The 20,070-nt window shown below is 34.3% G+C and overlaps 1 protein-coding gene and 1 long non-coding RNA gene across 5 annotated transcripts; one reads left to right on the top strand and one right to left on the bottom strand.

Annotated features, from left to right (window-relative positions):
- Nucleotides 1-33: 33 nt before the first annotated feature.
- Nucleotides 34-5,348, bottom strand: LOC142614570 (putative disease resistance protein RGA1). 4 transcript variants are annotated; one of them, XM_075787124.1, is made up of 6 exons: nt 1,994-5,348; nt 1,630-1,674; nt 1,483-1,547; nt 1,221-1,296; nt 763-1,089; nt 34-146 (listed from the first exon to the last, which is right to left on the bottom strand). In XM_075787124.1, the coding sequence occupies exons 1-2, from the start codon at nt 5,196-5,198 to the stop codon at nt 1,649-1,651; spliced, it is 3,231 nt and encodes a 1,076-aa protein (XP_075643239.1). In that variant the 5' UTR covers nt 5,199-5,348; the 3' UTR covers nt 34-146; nt 763-1,089; nt 1,221-1,296; nt 1,483-1,547; nt 1,630-1,648. The 4 variants fall into 4 exon arrangements, with proteins under 4 accessions (XP_075643239.1, XP_075643237.1, XP_075643238.1 ...); XM_075787122.1 differs by having other exon boundaries at nt 1,221-1,292; XM_075787123.1 differs by lacking the exon at nt 1,221-1,296.
- Nucleotides 5,349-13,006: 7,658 nt separating this feature from the next.
- LOC142615052 (uncharacterized) lies at nt 13,007-18,671 on the top strand. Its single transcript, XR_012840647.1, has 2 exons — nt 13,007-13,139; nt 18,294-18,671. It is a non-coding gene; the product is annotated as an uncharacterized LOC142615052 (long non-coding RNA).
- The last annotated feature ends 1,399 nt before the right edge of the window (nt 18,672-20,070 follow it).

The raw sequence follows: 20,070 nt of genomic DNA, 5'->3' as shown, positions 1-20,070 counted from the left end.
CCTTACTCGTTCTACTTCTCTATGGCTTAAAAATTCCATGAACTCTATCCCCCATACTCGTGTGGGGAGCCTGCAGGCTGGCCTCCTCTTCTTCGCAGTGATTAGAGAAAAGAACATGTGTAATGTTGCCCTATATCAAACAACGTCTGTACAACAAAAAGTTAATAACCAAAGGGGCTTTAGGAGGTGGACAAATAGACAAAACACCAACCACATAGAAAATGAAAAGTTCCTAAGCTTGGATGCTGCTTTTAGCATTAATAAGCCACCATAAAATAATACATAATGAAGTAAGAAAAGTAGCGTACTCTGAAATCTGTAGATAATTTACCATTGGATTTGTGCATGTCCAGAAACACTAGACCAATCTCATTTTATACTTTTCATTTAAATGAATTCTCAAGAAACATTGGGAAAATAACATTGTGGAAATCAATTTCTAGTATATATAAGAACACGTTTTTAGCTTATATATAGAGAAAATAATTGACCAAACAGAATCCATTTAATAAGAATCCTGCATTTTTAGTTGGCATGGTAGATACTCCCCTCAAGTAGTAAAAGTTTTTCTCTATTTCTACAATTGTCAGCAAAGCAACCAAGTACATCACCTCATAACTTAAAGTCAAATATATAAACGCTATCCTTTCTTCTCCATATACGTGAAGATGTCATACATACAACAGCAGGCCTTTGAACATACAGAAAGGAAACAAAACATAAAGAGATTTCCCAATTGCTTTTTTAAGAGAAGATGATTACCATTGAGTCCACTACTTGTTAAATAATTTCAGGGCCAAAACTTTTTGAACAGGGTCAAAATTTTGAGCCAGGTTTGTTGTTTCCTTGATTTGTTCTGTGTGATAAGCCAAATGATTGAGAAGTTAAATACGCAATTGAGGATTCCACTCTTATGTTCTTTCCCTCCTACCCATGTTTTTGCTGCCTCATGTTCACACAGGGACTCCACAGCCAAAATTCAAGAAGCAAGGGCCACCGCTTTAGCAGAGAGAGAAAGTTCCAAAATAGCAACCATTGGAAAAACCAAAAGTTCTTAAACTTGGGTGTTGTTGTTTTGAGCATAACAACCTATTACATAAAAATGGGTAAAGTAAGAGAAATCACAGTATCCTCTAATCTCAATTGGAATTCAAGCAAAAAGAAAAACCTTAATTGGAAATTTTCAATTGAGTAACATATAAAAATTCAATCCAATCTACCTTTGAATTTGTGCATGAATGGGCAAATTAGACACATTCAGTCATTCTCTCGTTCTTATTTGACTTCAAAGTCTGTCTTCACACCAATGATTCAACATATGAGGAAGCAAACAAATATTTTTCGTTTAATCATCTCATTAAAATGTTTAACTTTTAAGAAACGATAGAATAAAAGAACAAATGAAAGACTTTAAAAAATAATTTCCTAATAATTTGAAGTAATCATCTGCATAGTTTTTGAATAAAAGAACAAAAAGATTACCACTGAGTTCTAGTTGAAAAGATTCCGAATTTTGAGGCCAAGCTTGTTCTTTGTCTTAGTTGGTTCTGCATAAGAAGTCACATAACTAACAAGTTCTCCAAAATATCCCAAATCTCAAAAGGCACCAACAAGAAGATTGACGCATACCTGAAGAAGAAGAGGCTGGCTATAACTCTGACTCTGACTCAGATTCTGCAATTATTAAGAAGCAACCATACACGCATCTTGTTATCAACATGCTCTTAGGTACAAAGATATAAATCATTAGAATTAAAAGAAAGAAAAAATAAAATAAAATAAAAGGATGGATTACATTATCCTATTTTTTCTTGTTCAGATAACTTTGTGTGTGTCTAATTAACATTTTATAGACAAGAAAAAGGAAAAATACCGAAAAGAGAGAAAGAGAATTTTAAATTGGTTCGGTTCAGCATAAGAAAAGAAGTTAAATAGTTTTAGAAGTAGTTAATTTTAAATTTGGGATTAAAAGATAGATAGAGAAGATGCATACCTGAAGAAATTGTTTCTTGTTGCTGGTTCTGCCTATCCACTAGTACGCGTGGGACATGGGCAATGATGGGCCAATCTTCACCTATTTGCCTCTTGCATCTTTTCCCTAAGAGGGGACAATCTTCAATTCTCAACTCTTTTAAAGAGGTGAGATTGCGAATCTCTTGAGGAAGTGACGTCAGATTGGGACATCTCTCGATTCCAAGGGCTTGTAGTGACGTGAGGATGCCTATCCAATGGAGAGAACTCAGTCCATCGCAGAAATATATAGAGAGTTCCCGGAGAGAAACGAGGTTCCGCAGCCACTCCTCTGGAAGAGATTCGATATCCTTCATCTGACATAAGCGTATATCCTGTAATTGAGAGAGAGGAAGGTAGGTTGATGTGGTTGCTGCTCCCATTTTCATTTTCATTTTCATTGTCTGCTCCAATACCTTCCAGCTACACCCACTCAATACCAGCCTTCCTTTCAAATATGGAAAAGGGGGAATGGAAGTCAGGTTAGGGCAATCGATGGTTGTTAAGCTCGAAAGAGAAGGAGGAAATGATGGAAGTAAGAGATGGTGTGGCTCATTATCATCATCATCATCATCTGAATTCCTCCACCATCCCTTCAGATTTGAGCAAAACCCTATGTTAAGAAAAGTTAAGGATGGGAAGAATGGTGCTTTTGAAGAAGAAGAAGAAGAAGAAGCACCCAAGACGTTACTAACACTGTCTTCATCTGAAATGTATTCAAGTGCTTCCATTCCCTCAAGAGAGAGAACCTTGAGAAAAGGGAGTTGATTTAACGGTGGGAGGTGCTGCAATCTCCAATTATAACTCAATTCAAATTCAACAAGATTAGTGAGAGAAGAGACCCAACTTGGAATTCTCACACCCATATAACAACTCAATTTCAACGCTTTAAGATTCGGATGTAGCTGGAGCCCTTCCAGCATTTCATCACATTCGCTTTCTCCATCCCACGAACCCCACTTTAATTCAAGTTGTTGAAGATGCTGTCTATTATTTATATTTGCATCTTTATATTCCCACACGTCATCTTTTCCATCTCCCAGATTTTCAATTCTTAATTTTCCTCCCAAGTTGTGTAGTTCCTTTAATTGACTTGGCCCACCATTGGACTTGGCCTTTTTTTTCTTATACAAACCACTACAGCTAGCCCCAGAACCTTCCTTTCTCACAACAAGCTCTGGTAGTATTGTCTCAAGACAAGTAAGGTGTTCGATTTCAAGGGGCATATTAGTCAATTCGATGCAACCTGTAATATCTACAAACCTGAGATTGACCAACTTTTTAATGCCCCTGGGTAATTCTCTAAGCGAATAACAATACTGTAGTATTAGTGTCTGCAAATTCAGCATCTTAGTAATGGAATTAGGGAGAATTTTAATCTCAAAATTTCTAGGAAGATCAAGATATCTTAAATGCTTCAATTTTTCAATTGAATGTGGCACTACAAGTAATTCTAGATTACTCAAATCCAATGCACGTAAATACTTAAAAGTTGAAATGAGTGCATCACAAGTTAAGTTACCCAAGTTCCCCTCTACACTAGATGCTAGAATTGTGTGTATCTTCCTTCCATTAAGCATGGGGATTGCAAGTTGCATTGATGAATCCACAAGATTAAATGATACATGACGAACTTTTTCAATATCATTTTCCCCACTTGAATTTAATACGGCACTTTCCGTTCCGGACACAAGACTTGCAAGATCATGCATGAGATCATGCATTTTACACGATTCTATATTGCCCAATTCATCATTTTTTACATCTTGAAAAAATGACCTCCAAAGTAATTCCATAAAATATTTTCTACCAATATCCACAAAACGTTGTCTTGGACCTTCTAACACAATAAAGCCTTGTGCTGCCCAAAGATTAATAAGTGTAACTACATTAATCAAATAATCTTTTGGAAACAATCTACAATAAGCAAAACATTGCTTCAAATGTGATGGAAGATGATCATAACTCAACTTAAGAGTTGATGAGATCTTATTTTCTTGTTGACCTATTTTTGAGAGCTCATTATCTAAAAAGGATTGCCACTCAATTTTAGAGGTTTTACCATACAATAAGCTTCCTATTGTTCTTATAGCAAGAGGCACCCCAATACATTTTCCCACAATCTCTTTTCCTAGGTCTATTATGCCTTGGTTCTCTGGCTCTATGCCTCCTTTAAATGCCATTTTTACAAACAATGACCAAGCTTTTTCTGGATCTAGGCCCTTAAGCTCATGAGGTGAAGTTGTGCCCATTATTTCCGCTACCTTTATCGAGCGAGTAGTTACTACTATCTTACTTCCCCTTGCACCACCCGTTAGTAAATTTTTTAAGAGAAGCCATTTATCAGTATCCTCATTCCACACATCATCTAGGACAAGGAAGTATTTTTGTCCATTAATTTCTCCTCGAAGGTGATTTTGTAAAATCTCAAGGCTTTCTTCATCCCTCCTATTTCCCAGAGATTCTAAGATTTGTTTCACAATATGTTTTATATCAAAGTTATCAGATATACAAATCCACAACTTCAGCTCAAAATCATTTTTGACATTTTCATCATTGTATATGAGTTGAGCTAGTGTAGTTTTCCCTAAACCTCCAATCCCAACTATTGGAATAATTGACACATTCTCTACAGTATTGGCATCCAAAAGAAGTTTTATAATTTCTTCCTTATCATCCTCTCTCCCAACCACATCTTCTTCCAATACAAAAGAATAAGTTTCCCTATCCCTATTCATGACTTGTGGCTCAACGGAGTTTTGAATAAAGTGGAAGTCCTCCTTTTCTTTTTTAATGACATCTAGTCTCTCCCTAATTGCCTTTATTTTATGACCCATCTTAAGACTAAAAGCAAGCTTGTTTGAACTTGAAAAGAATATGCGTACCTCCTTTGTCATCTTATTTCCAGCCATCACTTTGTGCTGCAAAGCTTCAGTGGAGAAATCATCCAGCACGTCATCTGTTTCATGAAGGACATCTCTAAGCTTGTTGAGCCAGTCTTTGACCTCGTTGTTATGAGAGCCCTGCTTTTCTGCATCTAGAAGCACAGCTTGGATTGTGGAAACTGTGCTCTTCAGATTTTCAAGCTCAGCTTTGACACCACGAGCCAACTTGATCTCTTGGAGTGCTAAGGAACCCACCACTTCAAGGACTTTCTTGCCAAGGTCGAAGAGAACTCCTTCTGCCATTGGTTTTTTTCTTTCTTTCAGGAATGCAATATGGGTTTATGGGATGATGAAAGTGATGAGAGGCAGGTTGTTATTGTGTCCAGCTTAGAATAACAACATCAATATTTATAAGCTTTTCGCCCTCAAGGGTTATCTTGTTAAATACTACTTTACTCGTAATTGTCTTTCTAGCGATGCTTTGTAAAAGTGTGGTTGGTTCAATACTCTAATATTAACTAATATTAGTATATCTCAAGGTTCAATTCAAATTTCTTTATGTATATAATTCATCTATTTAATAATTATTTGCCAATGGGATCATTTTAAACACTAGAAAAAGTTTTTTTTTTATTTTTTATAATTCTAAAACTTTAGACTGTTTTTTCTACCTTTTTCTCTTTTCCCTTTTATGGTGTGAACATATGTTTTAATTCATTTCATTTTTTAATGCGATATTGGCAAGCCTATTTCTCTTTATTTGTGTGCGTTTGGATAGGAAGAAAATGATAGGAAATTTTGAGTTTTTCTCTTTTCATTCATTTTATTTTTTCAACCAGACTTTTGAGTATTTTGTGCTTTTTTTTTTTTTGACTTGGCTTTTTTATTTATTAAAATGCTGAGGTGGCTTTTTAAATATCATTTTATTAGCCATGTAAGCTTCAAGTATGTCAATGTGCAATTAGTTAGCTATGTCAGTATTTTTCATTAATGAATTAACGGTAAGGACCAAGTTGACTGCAACTTGAAATTAGCAAGGACTAAATTGACTACTACCAAAATATAAGGACCAAATTAATTGTAGTTCCAAAATGTAAGGACCAAAATGGTATTTTTACTAAAAATTAATGAAAATAAAGTCCAATATGAACATGAGAATACGAAATATTTAGGGAATGTTTTGTAAAGTAGTTTGAGATTAAATTTTTATAATTTTTTAAAATATGTTTAAATAAAAAATATAAACATATATATATAATATTATTTAAAATGTAAAAATATGAGTTTATAATACTAAACTAAGACGTTGTTATTCATATTTCCGTGTCAGCACCAGATTTGATTTTTGTACCAACCCAAATTTACTTTCAGCAAAAGTTATTAGACCTGTGAATCAATTGTTAACAGGACAAACATTATCATCTCAACCTTATCTCTTTGTACTAGAATTATTGAAGCTTTTCACTATTTCATATTAGTCCTACCTTTGACAGTTTGGATTCTATCCACTTTTCATCAGATTAGAGTGAATCAGACAACTTAGCACTTATCCTTGTTGGCGGTATTAGGAAATTATTGCCAACATGTCACTGTACCAAGGATGACTCAAGTTACCGTTCATCAAACAGTATTTTGGACGTATCAGGAAATAATTCACAAATGCCAAGAGTCACTGTCCTGGATTGAGATGCAATTAACCCCATCTCTCCCACTCACACACTATTTTTTTTACTAATCCTACAGTTTTTAACTTTCATTTTTTTTTTTACTCAATAGATTTAAAATTGCAACTTTTTTTTTTGAGAAAAATTTAAAATTACAACTTTAAATCTCAGCCACTCACACCGATTATACCAGGTTTAATAGCTATTGTAACTGATCTCAATCCATCCAACCACACAAAATAAAAGAAAAAATTAAAAAAAGAAAAAGAAAAGAAGAACAATTATATGTGGTCTGGTCAGCATCAACAAAGCACAAAACCAAGAATTCCAGAACAGCTAGCCTCAATAATCATACCCAACCAAAACGTTGTTTTTTAATTGTAAAACTTTAGACTGTTTTTTCTCTTTTCCTCTTGCTGGGGTCGTGTCAATATTATAGTATTTACAAAGTGGAAGTGGGAAACCGTGTGCGGTTTGTGGAGCAGTGAAAGTGATGAGAGATACAGCTAGCCTCAATAATTATGCCCAGAGAAAAAGTTGTTTTTTATTGTAAAACTTTAGACTGTTTTTTCTCCTTTCCTTTTGCTGGGGTCGTGTTACTGTGTTAATCATTTACAAAGAGGGAGTGGGAAACCGAGTACATGTGATTAGTGTGAACGCAGTTAGCAGCTGTGGCAAGCAGTATTGTGAAAACTTATAACTTTTAGGATTTAAATGAATCAACCAACCTTTTCTTTTTATCAGAAATGGATCGAGCTGCTGAGTCCAGCTCAAACTTGAGTTTATGATTAGCAACTGTTAAGCATCCCTTAAATTTAATAACATGTTCATAAATAAAATTAACATCATGCTCGATTTTCTGTCTTTTTTTTTATCATAGCATGATGCTAGATTTAAGTATATATTTATGTATATAGGTTTTTAAAAAAACATATATTTATGTTTATACATGCATAAAAATCTTCTTAAATATATGTAAGATTTGAAAATTTGTTATTTATAAGTAAAAAAATGATAACTATTAGCTAGTAAAAAATTGGGTACATCAAATAGAGAATATTTGTTTTTAGCAACACAACAAAGCGCGGAACCAAAAAAATAAATTGTCCTCTTATTGGTGGTAGCAATAGCATCACACATAAAAATGAGCAATTATACGTGGTCAGGTCAGCATTAACAAAGCGCGGAACCAAAAATTCCACCACAGCTAGCCTCAATAATTATGACCAAAGAAAATGTAGTTTTTTATTCTAAGCGTATGTTTGGGTAACGCTGAACGCTGGACATTTTTATAAATGGTTGATTTGGAGAGTGATTATTTGTAAGTAAAAAACTGAAGATATAGTGGGCTCAAATGATAACTAATAAAAAATTGAATGCATCAAAGATAGATTATTTGTTTTTAGCATGATAACAATACTAAGGTTTTGAAAGATAATGAGAATATTTTTACCATCCAATCTATTAAATAAAACAACATTGCATTGTTGCTAATTTTCTACAGAATTGCTTCTTCCACATTCAATCTTTCCCCATCAATTAATCCCTACACCACATGTAATTGTTCTAATTCCACAGTTACGGAGAGAGAGTGTGTGTATGAGTACGATTGAAAAGCCTTTGTTCTAATTTCTTGTGTTTGTTTGGGAACTCTTGTTCTTGAGAATATAAATTAATTAATTAATTAAAATTCATAATTTATAGAACAATAATTTATATGAGCCTCATCACATGTGCTTTGTGAGTGCAATGAGGCTATTTTTTTGTAGTTTTTTTTTTAAAGGAACTTGTTGTAGTTTTTTTTTTTTTTAGAACATGGAGTAGGTTTTTTTTTATAGGAACATGGGGTAGTTTTGGTTGTGTACATGGGGAAGTGAGAAGTTTTATAGAATATGGGGTAGTTTTATAAACATGGGTAGGTTTTTTGTTTTTAATTTTTGTCAATTTATTGTTTTAACCTCATTTCTTATGTTTCAAGAATAATGATAAGTTAATTAAATTAGGGGTATTTTTGACAGTAAAAAATGATTTAACTAACTGTAAGTGCACAAATGCACCTGGCCCCAATAACAGTTATGGGCCAAGGCCCAATGAGCCTTAAACAATATGAATTTGTAGAGGGTGGGCTTGAAACCCAGGTTAGAAGTGTGTGGGGATTAAATGACAAATTAAAGATTGCAAATACTTAGAAACAACAAGTGATATTGTAAATTGGCCTCCTCGGACTTAAGCCGAGAGCTGTTCTTCTATTATATCTTTCTCCTTGTCTTTTTTCTTCTTTAGATTACAAAAAGTCCGTCCGTCTTTCTATTCCCGGTTTCTCCTTAAATACTCCTCTTTTGAACACTTTGTACACGTGTTGCCCCACCTCCCCCTTAGCCTAGATATTTCCCTTCTCAGTGCCTTTGAATAGTAACCAGAAGTTTCTCTTCTGTTCGTTCAGTGTCACTTCCCCATAAATGCGGCCAGGGTGGTAGGTGCAGGGTCTTTAATGTGGAGGTAGCAGCCTTTATCTTTGACATTTCTTCAACATCGGTACTTCTGGGGCGTTCTAGGGTTCCCCCCTTTTAACCATTGGCCTTAACCATGTCATCCCCTAATCTTTACTATGAAATCCCGAATTCTTCGGTGTTCATCCGAGGATAAGGTCACCCTCGGCTGGATCCTCGGATCCTCGGCGTATGGGCCGACCCATAGTACTAACAATTTCTAAACCCAGGATCAGGTCGGCCTTCCTTAACACGGCCCAAAAGGCCCACGTTCCCATCAGGATCTTTTTGCCCCCCACACTAACTTTCCAAATCCTTTTAATATATAGAGATAATTACATTTTCCTAAATTTTTATTTACAATTTGTTTAGTTTTTTGATGAAACTGTGCTAAAATATACTTGTACTTTGAAAATGTAAGAAAAAATTGAGGTTTTAAAAAATTGTACATAAATAAAAATTATTGTATACTCCATCTCACAAAGGGGTGAGTCCCACCCACCATTGGATCCACCCATTCATGCCAAAGAGGGAGCATACTCTCAGAGTATGCAATAGCAGCCCGTAAATAAAAGTTTAAAAAAAAAAAAAAAAAAACTAGCTTATATAAATTGTACCCAAACACACACAACCCTATTAGAGAATATAGATTAATAGATTCAAATCTTGCCAACTTAGAAAAGAAAAGAAGAAGGATTCTAGAGGGTAGATAGGATAGAAGCAATTGTCATTAATGCCAAGTCCTCGAAAGAAAATGAAATTTTGAGGTGAAAGGAACAAAGGTGGTTTAATTCACTTTATTCTATACAAATCACTTAAGACTCCCTTCTTTTCTTATGTGCTTTGAATTTAATTGCAGTTATGCCTCCCCTTTTTCTTTTCTTTTTTCATAATAAAAAAAGTTGTGGTCAAAGTTATCTTTTCAATTTAATTAGAGACTCTCAAGTTATCCGTTTATTAATGTCGTTTGTAGTGATATATTTTACTGATTTTTGTTTAATAAAAAAAATTGGTTTCCTAGCTTGTCAAAAATTATAGTACCATACTTCATAGCATTCATAAATATTCATTTTAGATATGATTTATTTTATCTTTTTATATATAAATTGATCTTCTTATTACAATGCATATGCTTAAGATTAATTATTGAATATTAAAAATGAATATAATTTTTTATAATTAAGAGAATATAGTAGTAGTTTAGAAGAAAGAGATGGCTTGTTAGAATAGGATAATACATGACTTTATAATTCTCTTTGTTAATAGTAAAGATACGGAGGTTTTGTGTCAAAAGTTGACATTTTTTCCAAATCATCATAACTGTTATCAAATAAGCAGTGACAAAGTCAAGAATTTTTATTTAGGATTCATAATTATTATAGTGATAAACAAACTAAAATAAGCTAAAAACATATTCATGCACTAATATATATGTGTGTGGGTGTAAATACAATTTTTTTTTTAAGCCAAAAATCTTAATTTCTTAATATTAAAATTAGTTATAACTCATAAATATATTGTATACAAAATTATTGACTTTGATATGTAATTTTTACTAATACAAGGTGTAAGGATAATAGGCCCAGTAGTATATATTTATATATATGTTGGGCCGGGGGCTCAATCCGAGGACATCTAGTAGTTCGAGGATGGGTAAACGTTTTTATGGAAGTCAGCATTAATGAATAAAGAAAGGGTTCTGGTCATGAAGGTTTGAGAAAGTGGTCTGAGGAGAGATGCTTCATCGGCTGAGCAAAGTAAAGGTCAGAAGGTGCAAACTGCCATCTAGAAGCAACATTTCAGGAGATTCTATTGATGAAAATATACATCATGAAAGCACAGGACAAAGGAAAGTTATGAAATATTTAAGAGAAAGCTGCTACCACTGCATTGAATGCTCTGTAGCTAACTCTCTGGCTGTATTAATGAGGAAGTGATACCTGAACAGCAAAGTAGAGGTCAGAAGGTGCAAACTGCCATTTAGCAGCCACGTTTCAGGAGATTCTAATGATGAAAATATACATCATGAAAGCACAGGACAAAGGAAAGCTATGAAATATTTAAGAGAAAGCTGCTACCACTACATTGAATGCTCTGTAGTTAACTCTCTGGCCGCATTAATGAGGAAGTGATACCTGAATAGTAATTTTCAGCCTTACAGCTACTTCTAAAGACTTCAGGAAGGTGCTGATAGGACAAGGATCAACACCAGCAATCTAATCTACATGTGGAGAGTAGAGATGAAAGGAGGAAGATAGTATAAAATAGAAAGAAGACCTTGAGGAAAAGCGATTGGAAAATTAAGAGAAAAATACTATAGCAACAAGAGATTTATACAAGAACTGATCTCCTCGGATTGTGCCGAAGGCGATTTTCTTTAGATAAAGCCAATCTATCTTTACTTTATTGTCATCTGGATCCATTGTAATTGTTACCCACTCATTAGAGCATAGTTTTCTAACCCACTCTCTACAAATTCATTGTATTGACTGTTTGGGCCTAGATCCTTTTACCTTTTGAGCTTAGAGACCAATTTGTGTTTTTACATAAGGTTAGTGAACGTAATATTTTGTAAGTTTTAAAACAAAAATCATTATAACTATGTAACTCAAGTAATATAATTCAAATTATAATTTATTTATTAATTATCAACATATATTTGTGAAGGAACACAAAATTTTAGTCATTGTAACGTATAAATAAGTTCAAAAAATTGTTTAATAATAAAATAAATAAAGCTTAAACATGTAATTTAGTTTGTTGAAAGACTCAAACTCGACTTGTGCTCGTAATAAAATTAATTAAATAATTTTGAAAATTAAATACTTCGTTTATAGCAGTAAGTGCATTTAGAGGAGTGCCCTGGCTTTATTCAACCCTTTTTGATGCTTCTAGTGCAATAATAAATTGTTCTATCGCTTTTTATTCTAATTTTTTTTTTTAAATCGATCATTTTTTCTCTCTTTAATTTTAAATATGGTGCCTCTTGGATTGTATTGGTAAAGAATGGTGAAGAATATTAAGAAAAATAACCACAAAAAAAAAAACTAGTTTAGAGAAAAGTTTCTCTACACCAATATTTAACCATCATGATGGTTACATATTGGTGTAGAGAAACTTTTCTACATGACCTATCAATTCCTACTCACATGTAGTTTTAACTTTTAACTATATGACTTATTTCACTGTCATGTGATTTGTTTATCACTTGATAAATTATATAGTTTTTTTTATGGGAAAAATAAATTATATAGTTAAATATGTGTGGGTAATTGATTGATTGTTATTTATTAGTTTTAAGCCGGAAAACTTGGTTAAAAAAAAACGTTGGCCTAAAAGTTATTATCCATAATGAAATTTGAAAAGGGTGACGTGTTGCTATGCTTAGAAATTTGAATGATAACTCAATATTTAGAATTTTTATCCGAGTAATAATTAGTTAAGCAATAATAATTTTTAAAGCTAAATTACAAGGTATATCCTCTAACTTTGGGGGCAGGCTTAGGTCTAGTTGCATTGGAACTAATGGGATGCTACCACGTGACAATTCCTAGAAACATGCCTACATCCTATCGGACCCAATGTATAGGACACTAGACCCAAATCGAACCCCTTAGGGCTCGTTTGGTACATGTGTTTAAAAACTGAAAATTGTTGTTTGAAAATTTTTATAAAAATACGTGTGGACGAAAAAGTGTGTGAAAATGCATGAAATATTATTTAAAAACTGAAAATAGTTGTTTGAAAACAACCACCAAACACCCCCTAACTTTGATATAGTTGCAATTTAATCATATAATTTTTTTCCCATTTTAGTCATTTTACTTTATCTTATTTTCAATGTACTTCATTATGCTAGTCCTATCTAATGCGTACCATTAAGTCTATCAAAATGACAAAAATAAGTGTAGCTAATGATTTTATCATCACATTTTAGGGTGGCGAGTCACATTAAACCACTCGTCGGCGCCGCTCTCTAGCTTATTCACTTCCAATCCATATTCAAATCAGCGGCGCACTCATATCCAATCCAACTCGGCGGCGCTTCTTCTCTTCCATTCTAAATCGGCGGTGACACCCACAATCTTCAGGTTCTCTGTTTCCATCTCAATCTCCAACTTTTATTGACTATTCTTTCTCCTGGGTTCAACTAATCACTATGAAAGTTTAGGGTTTATATTGGGTTTTTCATTATACCACGTTTGGTTGTTGAGAAAAAAAGGTAGGAGTCGAAAAAATTAAAGTTGGGTTTTTTTCTTTATCTGGGTCTTATAAAAGCAGTAATGTGAATGTCCACTCAATTTTGCCCAACAAACAGTTTTGGAGAGTAGGGCGTTAAAGACACGAATTTTTTTTTTGGGGTTTTCTTGATTTTTTTTTTTGAGTAACCAAATAGGGTGTTAATGTTCGTGAAATGGCACTTGGGTTTATGTTATTTCTCTAAACTTTGTGGGTTTATGATATTATTGTTTTGTTTGAGTTTTGATTCTTATATATTTGACAAATTAATCTTTACACCGAAGGGCTTTGGCAAAGAAATCTTGGGCTGGGCTAGAACTAGAACATCAGGTTTGGGTTGAAGAATTACCTGGGGACATTATCCCCCTTGCTCTGTTTGATTAGTTTTCTTATGTTTTAATAAACGCATCGGTCTGTCTCACAGACTGGTTTCTCAAAAAAAAAAAAAAAAAAAAATCTTTACACTTTTGAGTTTGGTATGTGAGACGTGAAACTTGAGTGAGACGTGGGAACCCTTATCCATAAGTTGGGATAAAATTAACACTTCTACAAAAATAGTCTGAGGCTGAGGCTGAACCTGGCTACCAGCATATACTCAAGGTATGGTCTCTCTTATATAAATTAATGCATTACAAGTGTCTTTTAAAGACATTAGAAAATTAGGAATATTAAATGCAGACCATAAATGATTTGAGTCATCTAGGTGTTTGAATGCGGTACATGCTACATAATGATGTTAACATGCACCACCTAGTGGGTGAATTCTCTCCCACAATCAGAATGTTTGAAAAATAGTTTTAGAAATCATTCAGTTCACATTTGAACATACTTTAAAATGTTCATTTGCTTCCCCATTTAATTAAAATCTAAGTTAAGCCTTACCTGCAGAGTATTTGATTACAAAGATATAAGTGAGCACTAGGATTTTTCTAAACTAGGAGTTGTAGAAGATGTCCTTATTAGTTGAAAAAAGAGTAACCATCACATATTAAATTTTATAACTAAGTTTATTATAGGGTAATGCACCATTTGCTGGTTCTGCCAACTTCTTTGGCATTTTCAAGTTTTGAGTGGCAGAGATTGGAATTCTCAACTGATTTGGTTGGGAGTGTGGGGAGGACACGATACTATGAACCTATGGACTTAGGAGATTTTTTTTTTTTTTTTTTCAACCACCTTGGCAGTAAGAACACCAATTTTAGTGTTGGTTTGTGCTATATTTTAGAGTTGGTTTCCAATTGTAGAGTTGGTTTCAGGAGCAGATATTTTATCTGGATGATGTTCACCATAAATTGAAGTTGTAATAAAAACAGCCTTCCTAATTAGATCATCTCCTGTATCAAAATTGTGTCCCTCATTTAGCATTAGTTTCTACTTTCTACTTTCTAGCAGTGTGGCTCTGCATAGAGCCAGTTGGTGACAAAGGCACGGATTCAACTGGGAATTAGTCAGTAACAAAGCGATCTCTCAACTTGAGTAACGAATAGTTGGTCCCCCAGCTCCCAAAGCATTTGTACATTACTGCAGAAGTTGTAGAGTAGCACTACACCTAGAGAAAGAGAATGTAGCAAGAGACAAAAACCGAAACCCACTTGTTTGTTTGACAAAGATATAGCAACTCTGACACCTTTACCTCAACAACAATTACAGAGTACAGGGTATAGTCATCTCCAATTCTGAATAGCAACAACAGATGCTACACAGATAGTTTCAAGTTTAGCCCAGTGATTACTTTCAAATTAGGATTAGCTAACTATTTTTCTTTTTTCTTTTTTAGTCCAGTTACTGTGAAAAATCAGGTTAACATTATTTCTCATTGAGAGTTTATTTTAGCTTTGGTTTTTCCTAGGTGAGGTGAGGTACTCTGAATCAAGATGATACCGAATAAACGACTTACCATCATGATTGGCTCAATCCCCCTTTCTGAATTAAAAATCCAACTATGTACAACACTTGCTTAATCAAAAAATTACATCACATCATCTTCAGTCTAGAGCAAAACTTTTTTTTTTTTTTTTTAGATAAAGATAGAAATTTTATTACTATAAGGAAATTATAATCGGATACACAACCATGGGCACAACACAGTTCAAAACTCCACATTTGCTGTAGAGAAATACACCAAACACTAAAAACCAAACACCACACCAAGGCCTTAACAGCAAAACACTAAAGCCCAACTACCAAAACACACTAAAAACCAAAACAGCACACCATGGCCCTATCAGTACAGATTCAGAGCTCCACATTGCTTGACTGAATACATCAAAACACTAAAGACCATATACCAAAAAAAGACACTAAAGACCAAAGCAGCACACCATGGCCATAACAACACATTTCAGAACTGCACATTGCTGGAGAGAAATATATCAAAACACAAAAGACCTTACATCAAATACTAAACCTTTCAACAACTCATAACACAGGTTTACAAGCAAATTAAGGAGTCCTCATTGCTGCAGCTAATTTCTGGTACTCGTCCAAATAGGCAATTGCCCCCTCCATAATAGCTTTAGGATGGTGTTGGATCTTTTCGAAATAGAATTTGTTTCTAGCGTTCCATATAGCCCATGAGATCGTTGCCCATCCGTCCAACTCCATCTTTGTTAGCCGATCTGCTTGCATCCGAAATGGTGCAAAGAAGTCTTGTGCATCATTTTAGCATTTTTGTATTTTTTCCTCTGCAAAGTGCCCACACATTCCTTGCCAAAGGGCATTCCCAAAGAAGATGACCTGCAAACTCAGTTTACTGGCAGCAAACTTCACACTGTGGATCAACCTTTATTTTCCTCCGATGCAAATTTTCACTTGTAGGTAGAATGTTTGAGCAAGCACGCCACGCAAACATTCTAACCTTAGGTGGAACATGTAGAGTCCAGATTTTTTTCCAAATAGCCCAGTCAGTTACTGCTCTTGAGTGTTCAGCCTTCACTCTTTCCTTAAGTTTTAAAGCAACATGATATGCAGACCGCACAGTAAACATATTTGCTGAATTTTCCTTCCATAGCAGCTTGTCCCGAGAGGCAGTCATAGGCAGAGGTATAGCTAGAATTTCCATTCTTGTTGGATGAGCAAAGAGATCAAATATCTTCTCCCTATCCCATTGCATTGTTGAACTATCAATCAAATCACTCACAAGCAATTGTGGCTGGTCTGCATCTAAGAACACAGGTTCATCTTAGCGACATATATTGTTATTTGGCTGTGTAATGGCATCTCTTTTCACTTCATCCTAGTTCTACCCCACAGGTTCTTTATATAGAACATCTTTAACGAATGTGTAAAATGTAGAATTATTGACTTTTTCCTCTCATGCTTGTCTTATGTACTTAGTACTTACAATTCAATTAAAATGCTAAGGTGTGACAAACCAAATCAAAACACATCTTTCTCTCTCTCTCTCTCTCTCTCTCTCTATAGCACGTGTTCATGTAATGTGCATAGTGTACACATTTCATATTCCATAATGCTAAAGTAAAAAAAAAAAAAAAAAAATTAACTGGTTATAGTTTCTCTCACCTCTTGACTTTATGAATAAAAATCCAGGTAATGCATGCGTGATGGCTTTGTAGTTTGTACATCTTTCGTTATAGAAAGAGAGTTCATTTCTTTGAGGCTAAGGAACAAACACTTTTGCTGCATATTAGCAGAAAAGAAAAAACCAATGAAACTAAATGAGTTGGTATTGATACAGTAAAAAGTAGAAAGGCAATAATCTACACATGTAAGACCGTCCAAAAGCTTAGAAGTCAGAAATTGTGATTCACGCATTTTTTTTAATATCTTAGTTGGTTCATTACTTCATTTTGCTTCCAAGTTTCAACTAAATTCTTTGATGTTTATGGTTTACCTTTAATGATGTCTGTGGTTTTGGTTCACCTAAATGGAAAAAGAATAAAAGTTCTTCATAGCTCAAAGAAGAAAAGAATGGAAAGGTGCATATTTTGTGGATCATGTAGGTTCATCCCTTGATAAACAAGATTGGAAACCAGCATTTATTGAATCACATGTATCACCATACCTACTACAGGATATCTAGTTCAGTTTGTCATTGCAGAATGTATCAATATAAAACTATGATCTATGAATGACATGGTTGTACATATCCGATCTAACTTATATATGACAATATACGCAATTAGTGATTTTCATAACATGATGCTTGACCAAATTTTAGAAAAATTTCCATCCCAAATCCAAACTTATCCAAATCTGCCCATTTATGTTGTTATCCTGAGAGAATTAGGAGCCTTTAGTTCAATCCCATACAAAATAACGGGTACGTACTAAGGCCACTCCTGTTCCATTCAATCAGAGTGGGGTGGCTCTTGTATCTCCCATGAATTACCATGTACTTTGCAAAATATGGTAAGGCTACAATAGAAATAAATTATATTTTTCTTTAATCTGGGAAGTTCCTTTGTCTATCACATATTGACCCTTAGTTAATGTACTGATTGGAACTTGGAAGTTGGATATACGAATTGGGTACTCAGGCCCTTTCTTTTAGGGTGTAGGGGCTTGAAGTTATTGTTATTGAAATTGTAATTTTGCATGCAGTCCAGCATAGCAGTGGACATTTTGTAGGCCTGTGGTCTTCCTCTTGAGTTCTAAGAGTATAAATTTGAATAAAAAGTTTGGATGTCTTTTGGTGCTGTAAACATGGCTGGATTTTTAAATGTCCTATATGAATAATGGCATATATTTTAGATCATAAGAACTTTGTTATTAGAGTGCATGTTAATTAAAATGTCTTTTTAAGTCTTGGTCATATACAACATTTACGATTTATGTAATCTATCAACCAAAACCATGTCTAGTATTCTGCATAAATTATCAGAATCCAAGCAGAATGCTAAGAAAATGCTTGCATTTAAATATTTTGTTATAAATTTTAAGGATATTAATTTATTTTTAATTCTTGTGTTCCTTCTGTGTTTATCACTTTAGTCATAATGTCTTTATTATGTGCTTTATTTAATAAATTCCCCTTTGATGTGCAGAAAAATACCAGAATTCTCTATGCAACGATTGACTGGGGGAGTGGGACTCGCACTGACAGAGCGCCTATGACCGCGGCATTGGTGTCTCGAATTATCACGCCCAAACTAGCTAAGTCAGTGCTTTTGAATAGAGCTCTATCGAAGTTGGCTTTGTATCGTGGCCGTGTTGGGACAAACCATTTAGACTGGACTGGATTCCGGACTAGGACTGGTGCATCATTGTGAGCCTTAAGGGAGTCTTGCAAGATTCTGGCAGCTTCAAAGAAGACCTGGTTCAGTGGCATTAACATCACTATGATGAATCTCCCTCAAGACTACACAACATACGAATAAATTAGATTAACATCACTTCAAATTTCTAACATATATTTTCTCAAACATCTTCAGTGCATTTCACAACTCAAACCACAGTAATAACATAGGGAATGAGAAAAAACTGATCAACTGTAACAAACTTCAAACTGAGAGATTTTTATCAAGCTAAGAATCATAGTTCTGTTTTAGTGAAAGAAACTAAGGAATAAGAAATGGATACTCTTAGGCAAAGAAATCAAGATTAGAAGAAAAAAATCATAGATTTAGTATCAACATTTCCAAAATGCCAAAGCCAATAGACCCATACACACAACAATTACAAGAAAACCCATTTTCATTCAATCACAACAGATTCGGCCATATTGCAAAGTCCTAATTTTCAAACTCAAGCAAAACTATCAAGCTTTACACTCAACAAGAAAGCCCATTAATCAAGCTAATAAAAAAAAATCCAATTTCCATAAACATAGCATCACAGTTTTGGCATAAAAAAAAAAAAAAAGGGGCAGAATACAGAGAGATGAACTAAAACTCTATGAGGCATTTCAACAAACATCTTCAATACCCACCTAAAAACTAGCTTTAAAAATGCCAATAATAACAGTTATTGCTAATTCCAGAAATCCAAACAAGAAAACCCATTCATCAAGCTAATCAAAACTGAAACAAAATGTTATTCATAAAACAAAATGTTATTCATAAAACAAAATCTCATCCCTCTCACCTCAAAATCAGTGAGCAAACAAGAGGAAAAAAAAAACCCACATAGAAAAGAAAATAAATTAAAGAGAAAGAGCGGGTACCCAACGGTCATTAGCGTTGGTGACGTTGTTGAGAAGCACCGCCAGAGATGGTGGTGTTGGGGCAAGCAAAATCTTGGTCACGGCTAGACTTGAGAAAACGAGAAAAGAGAGGGACCTTAAGAGAGGAGAAGGTTAGATCGACAAGCACCGCCAGTGATGGTCGGCAGGCTTCGGAGGCTTCCAGTTGTAGCCATGGTTATGGAGATTAAACTTGTTGGAAGAGAGAAAAGTTTTGAAAATTGGATTTGGTGAATTTGAAGACAATAGAAAGGGGATAGGTGAAGAAAGGTAGCCCAACACTAGGTGAGACACGAATCGATGACGTGGCAGCTAGTTACAACTGTTGGATTAAATCAAAGGCTGAGATTATGAATCCAATTTTTCTTATACGAAAGTGCAGAACGATGGTACTACTCCATGGGGAATTCCATAAAAGTGCACCGACATGTGATATTGGTGTTGCATAATGTGAGGATAGTACCTTCAAATGTGAGAAAAAAATAAGAAAATTATGAATGTGATAAAAGTACAGTCACATGTGATGTTGGTATTATGCAATGTGAGCCTGGTACTATAAAATGTGAGAAAAAAAACAAGGGAACCACCGAACGTGATAAAAGTATAGTCATATGTGATGTTAGTACAGTCAAATGTGATGT

The sequence above is a fragment of the Castanea sativa genome, chromosome 11, assembly GCF_040712315.1.
Source record: "Castanea sativa cultivar Marrone di Chiusa Pesio chromosome 11, ASM4071231v1".
NCBI classification, from domain to species: Eukaryota; Viridiplantae; Streptophyta; class Magnoliopsida; order Fagales; family Fagaceae; genus Castanea; species Castanea sativa.
The sequence above is the reverse complement of the archived record's forward strand: the minus strand, read 5'-3'. Positions and strand labels throughout refer to the sequence as shown.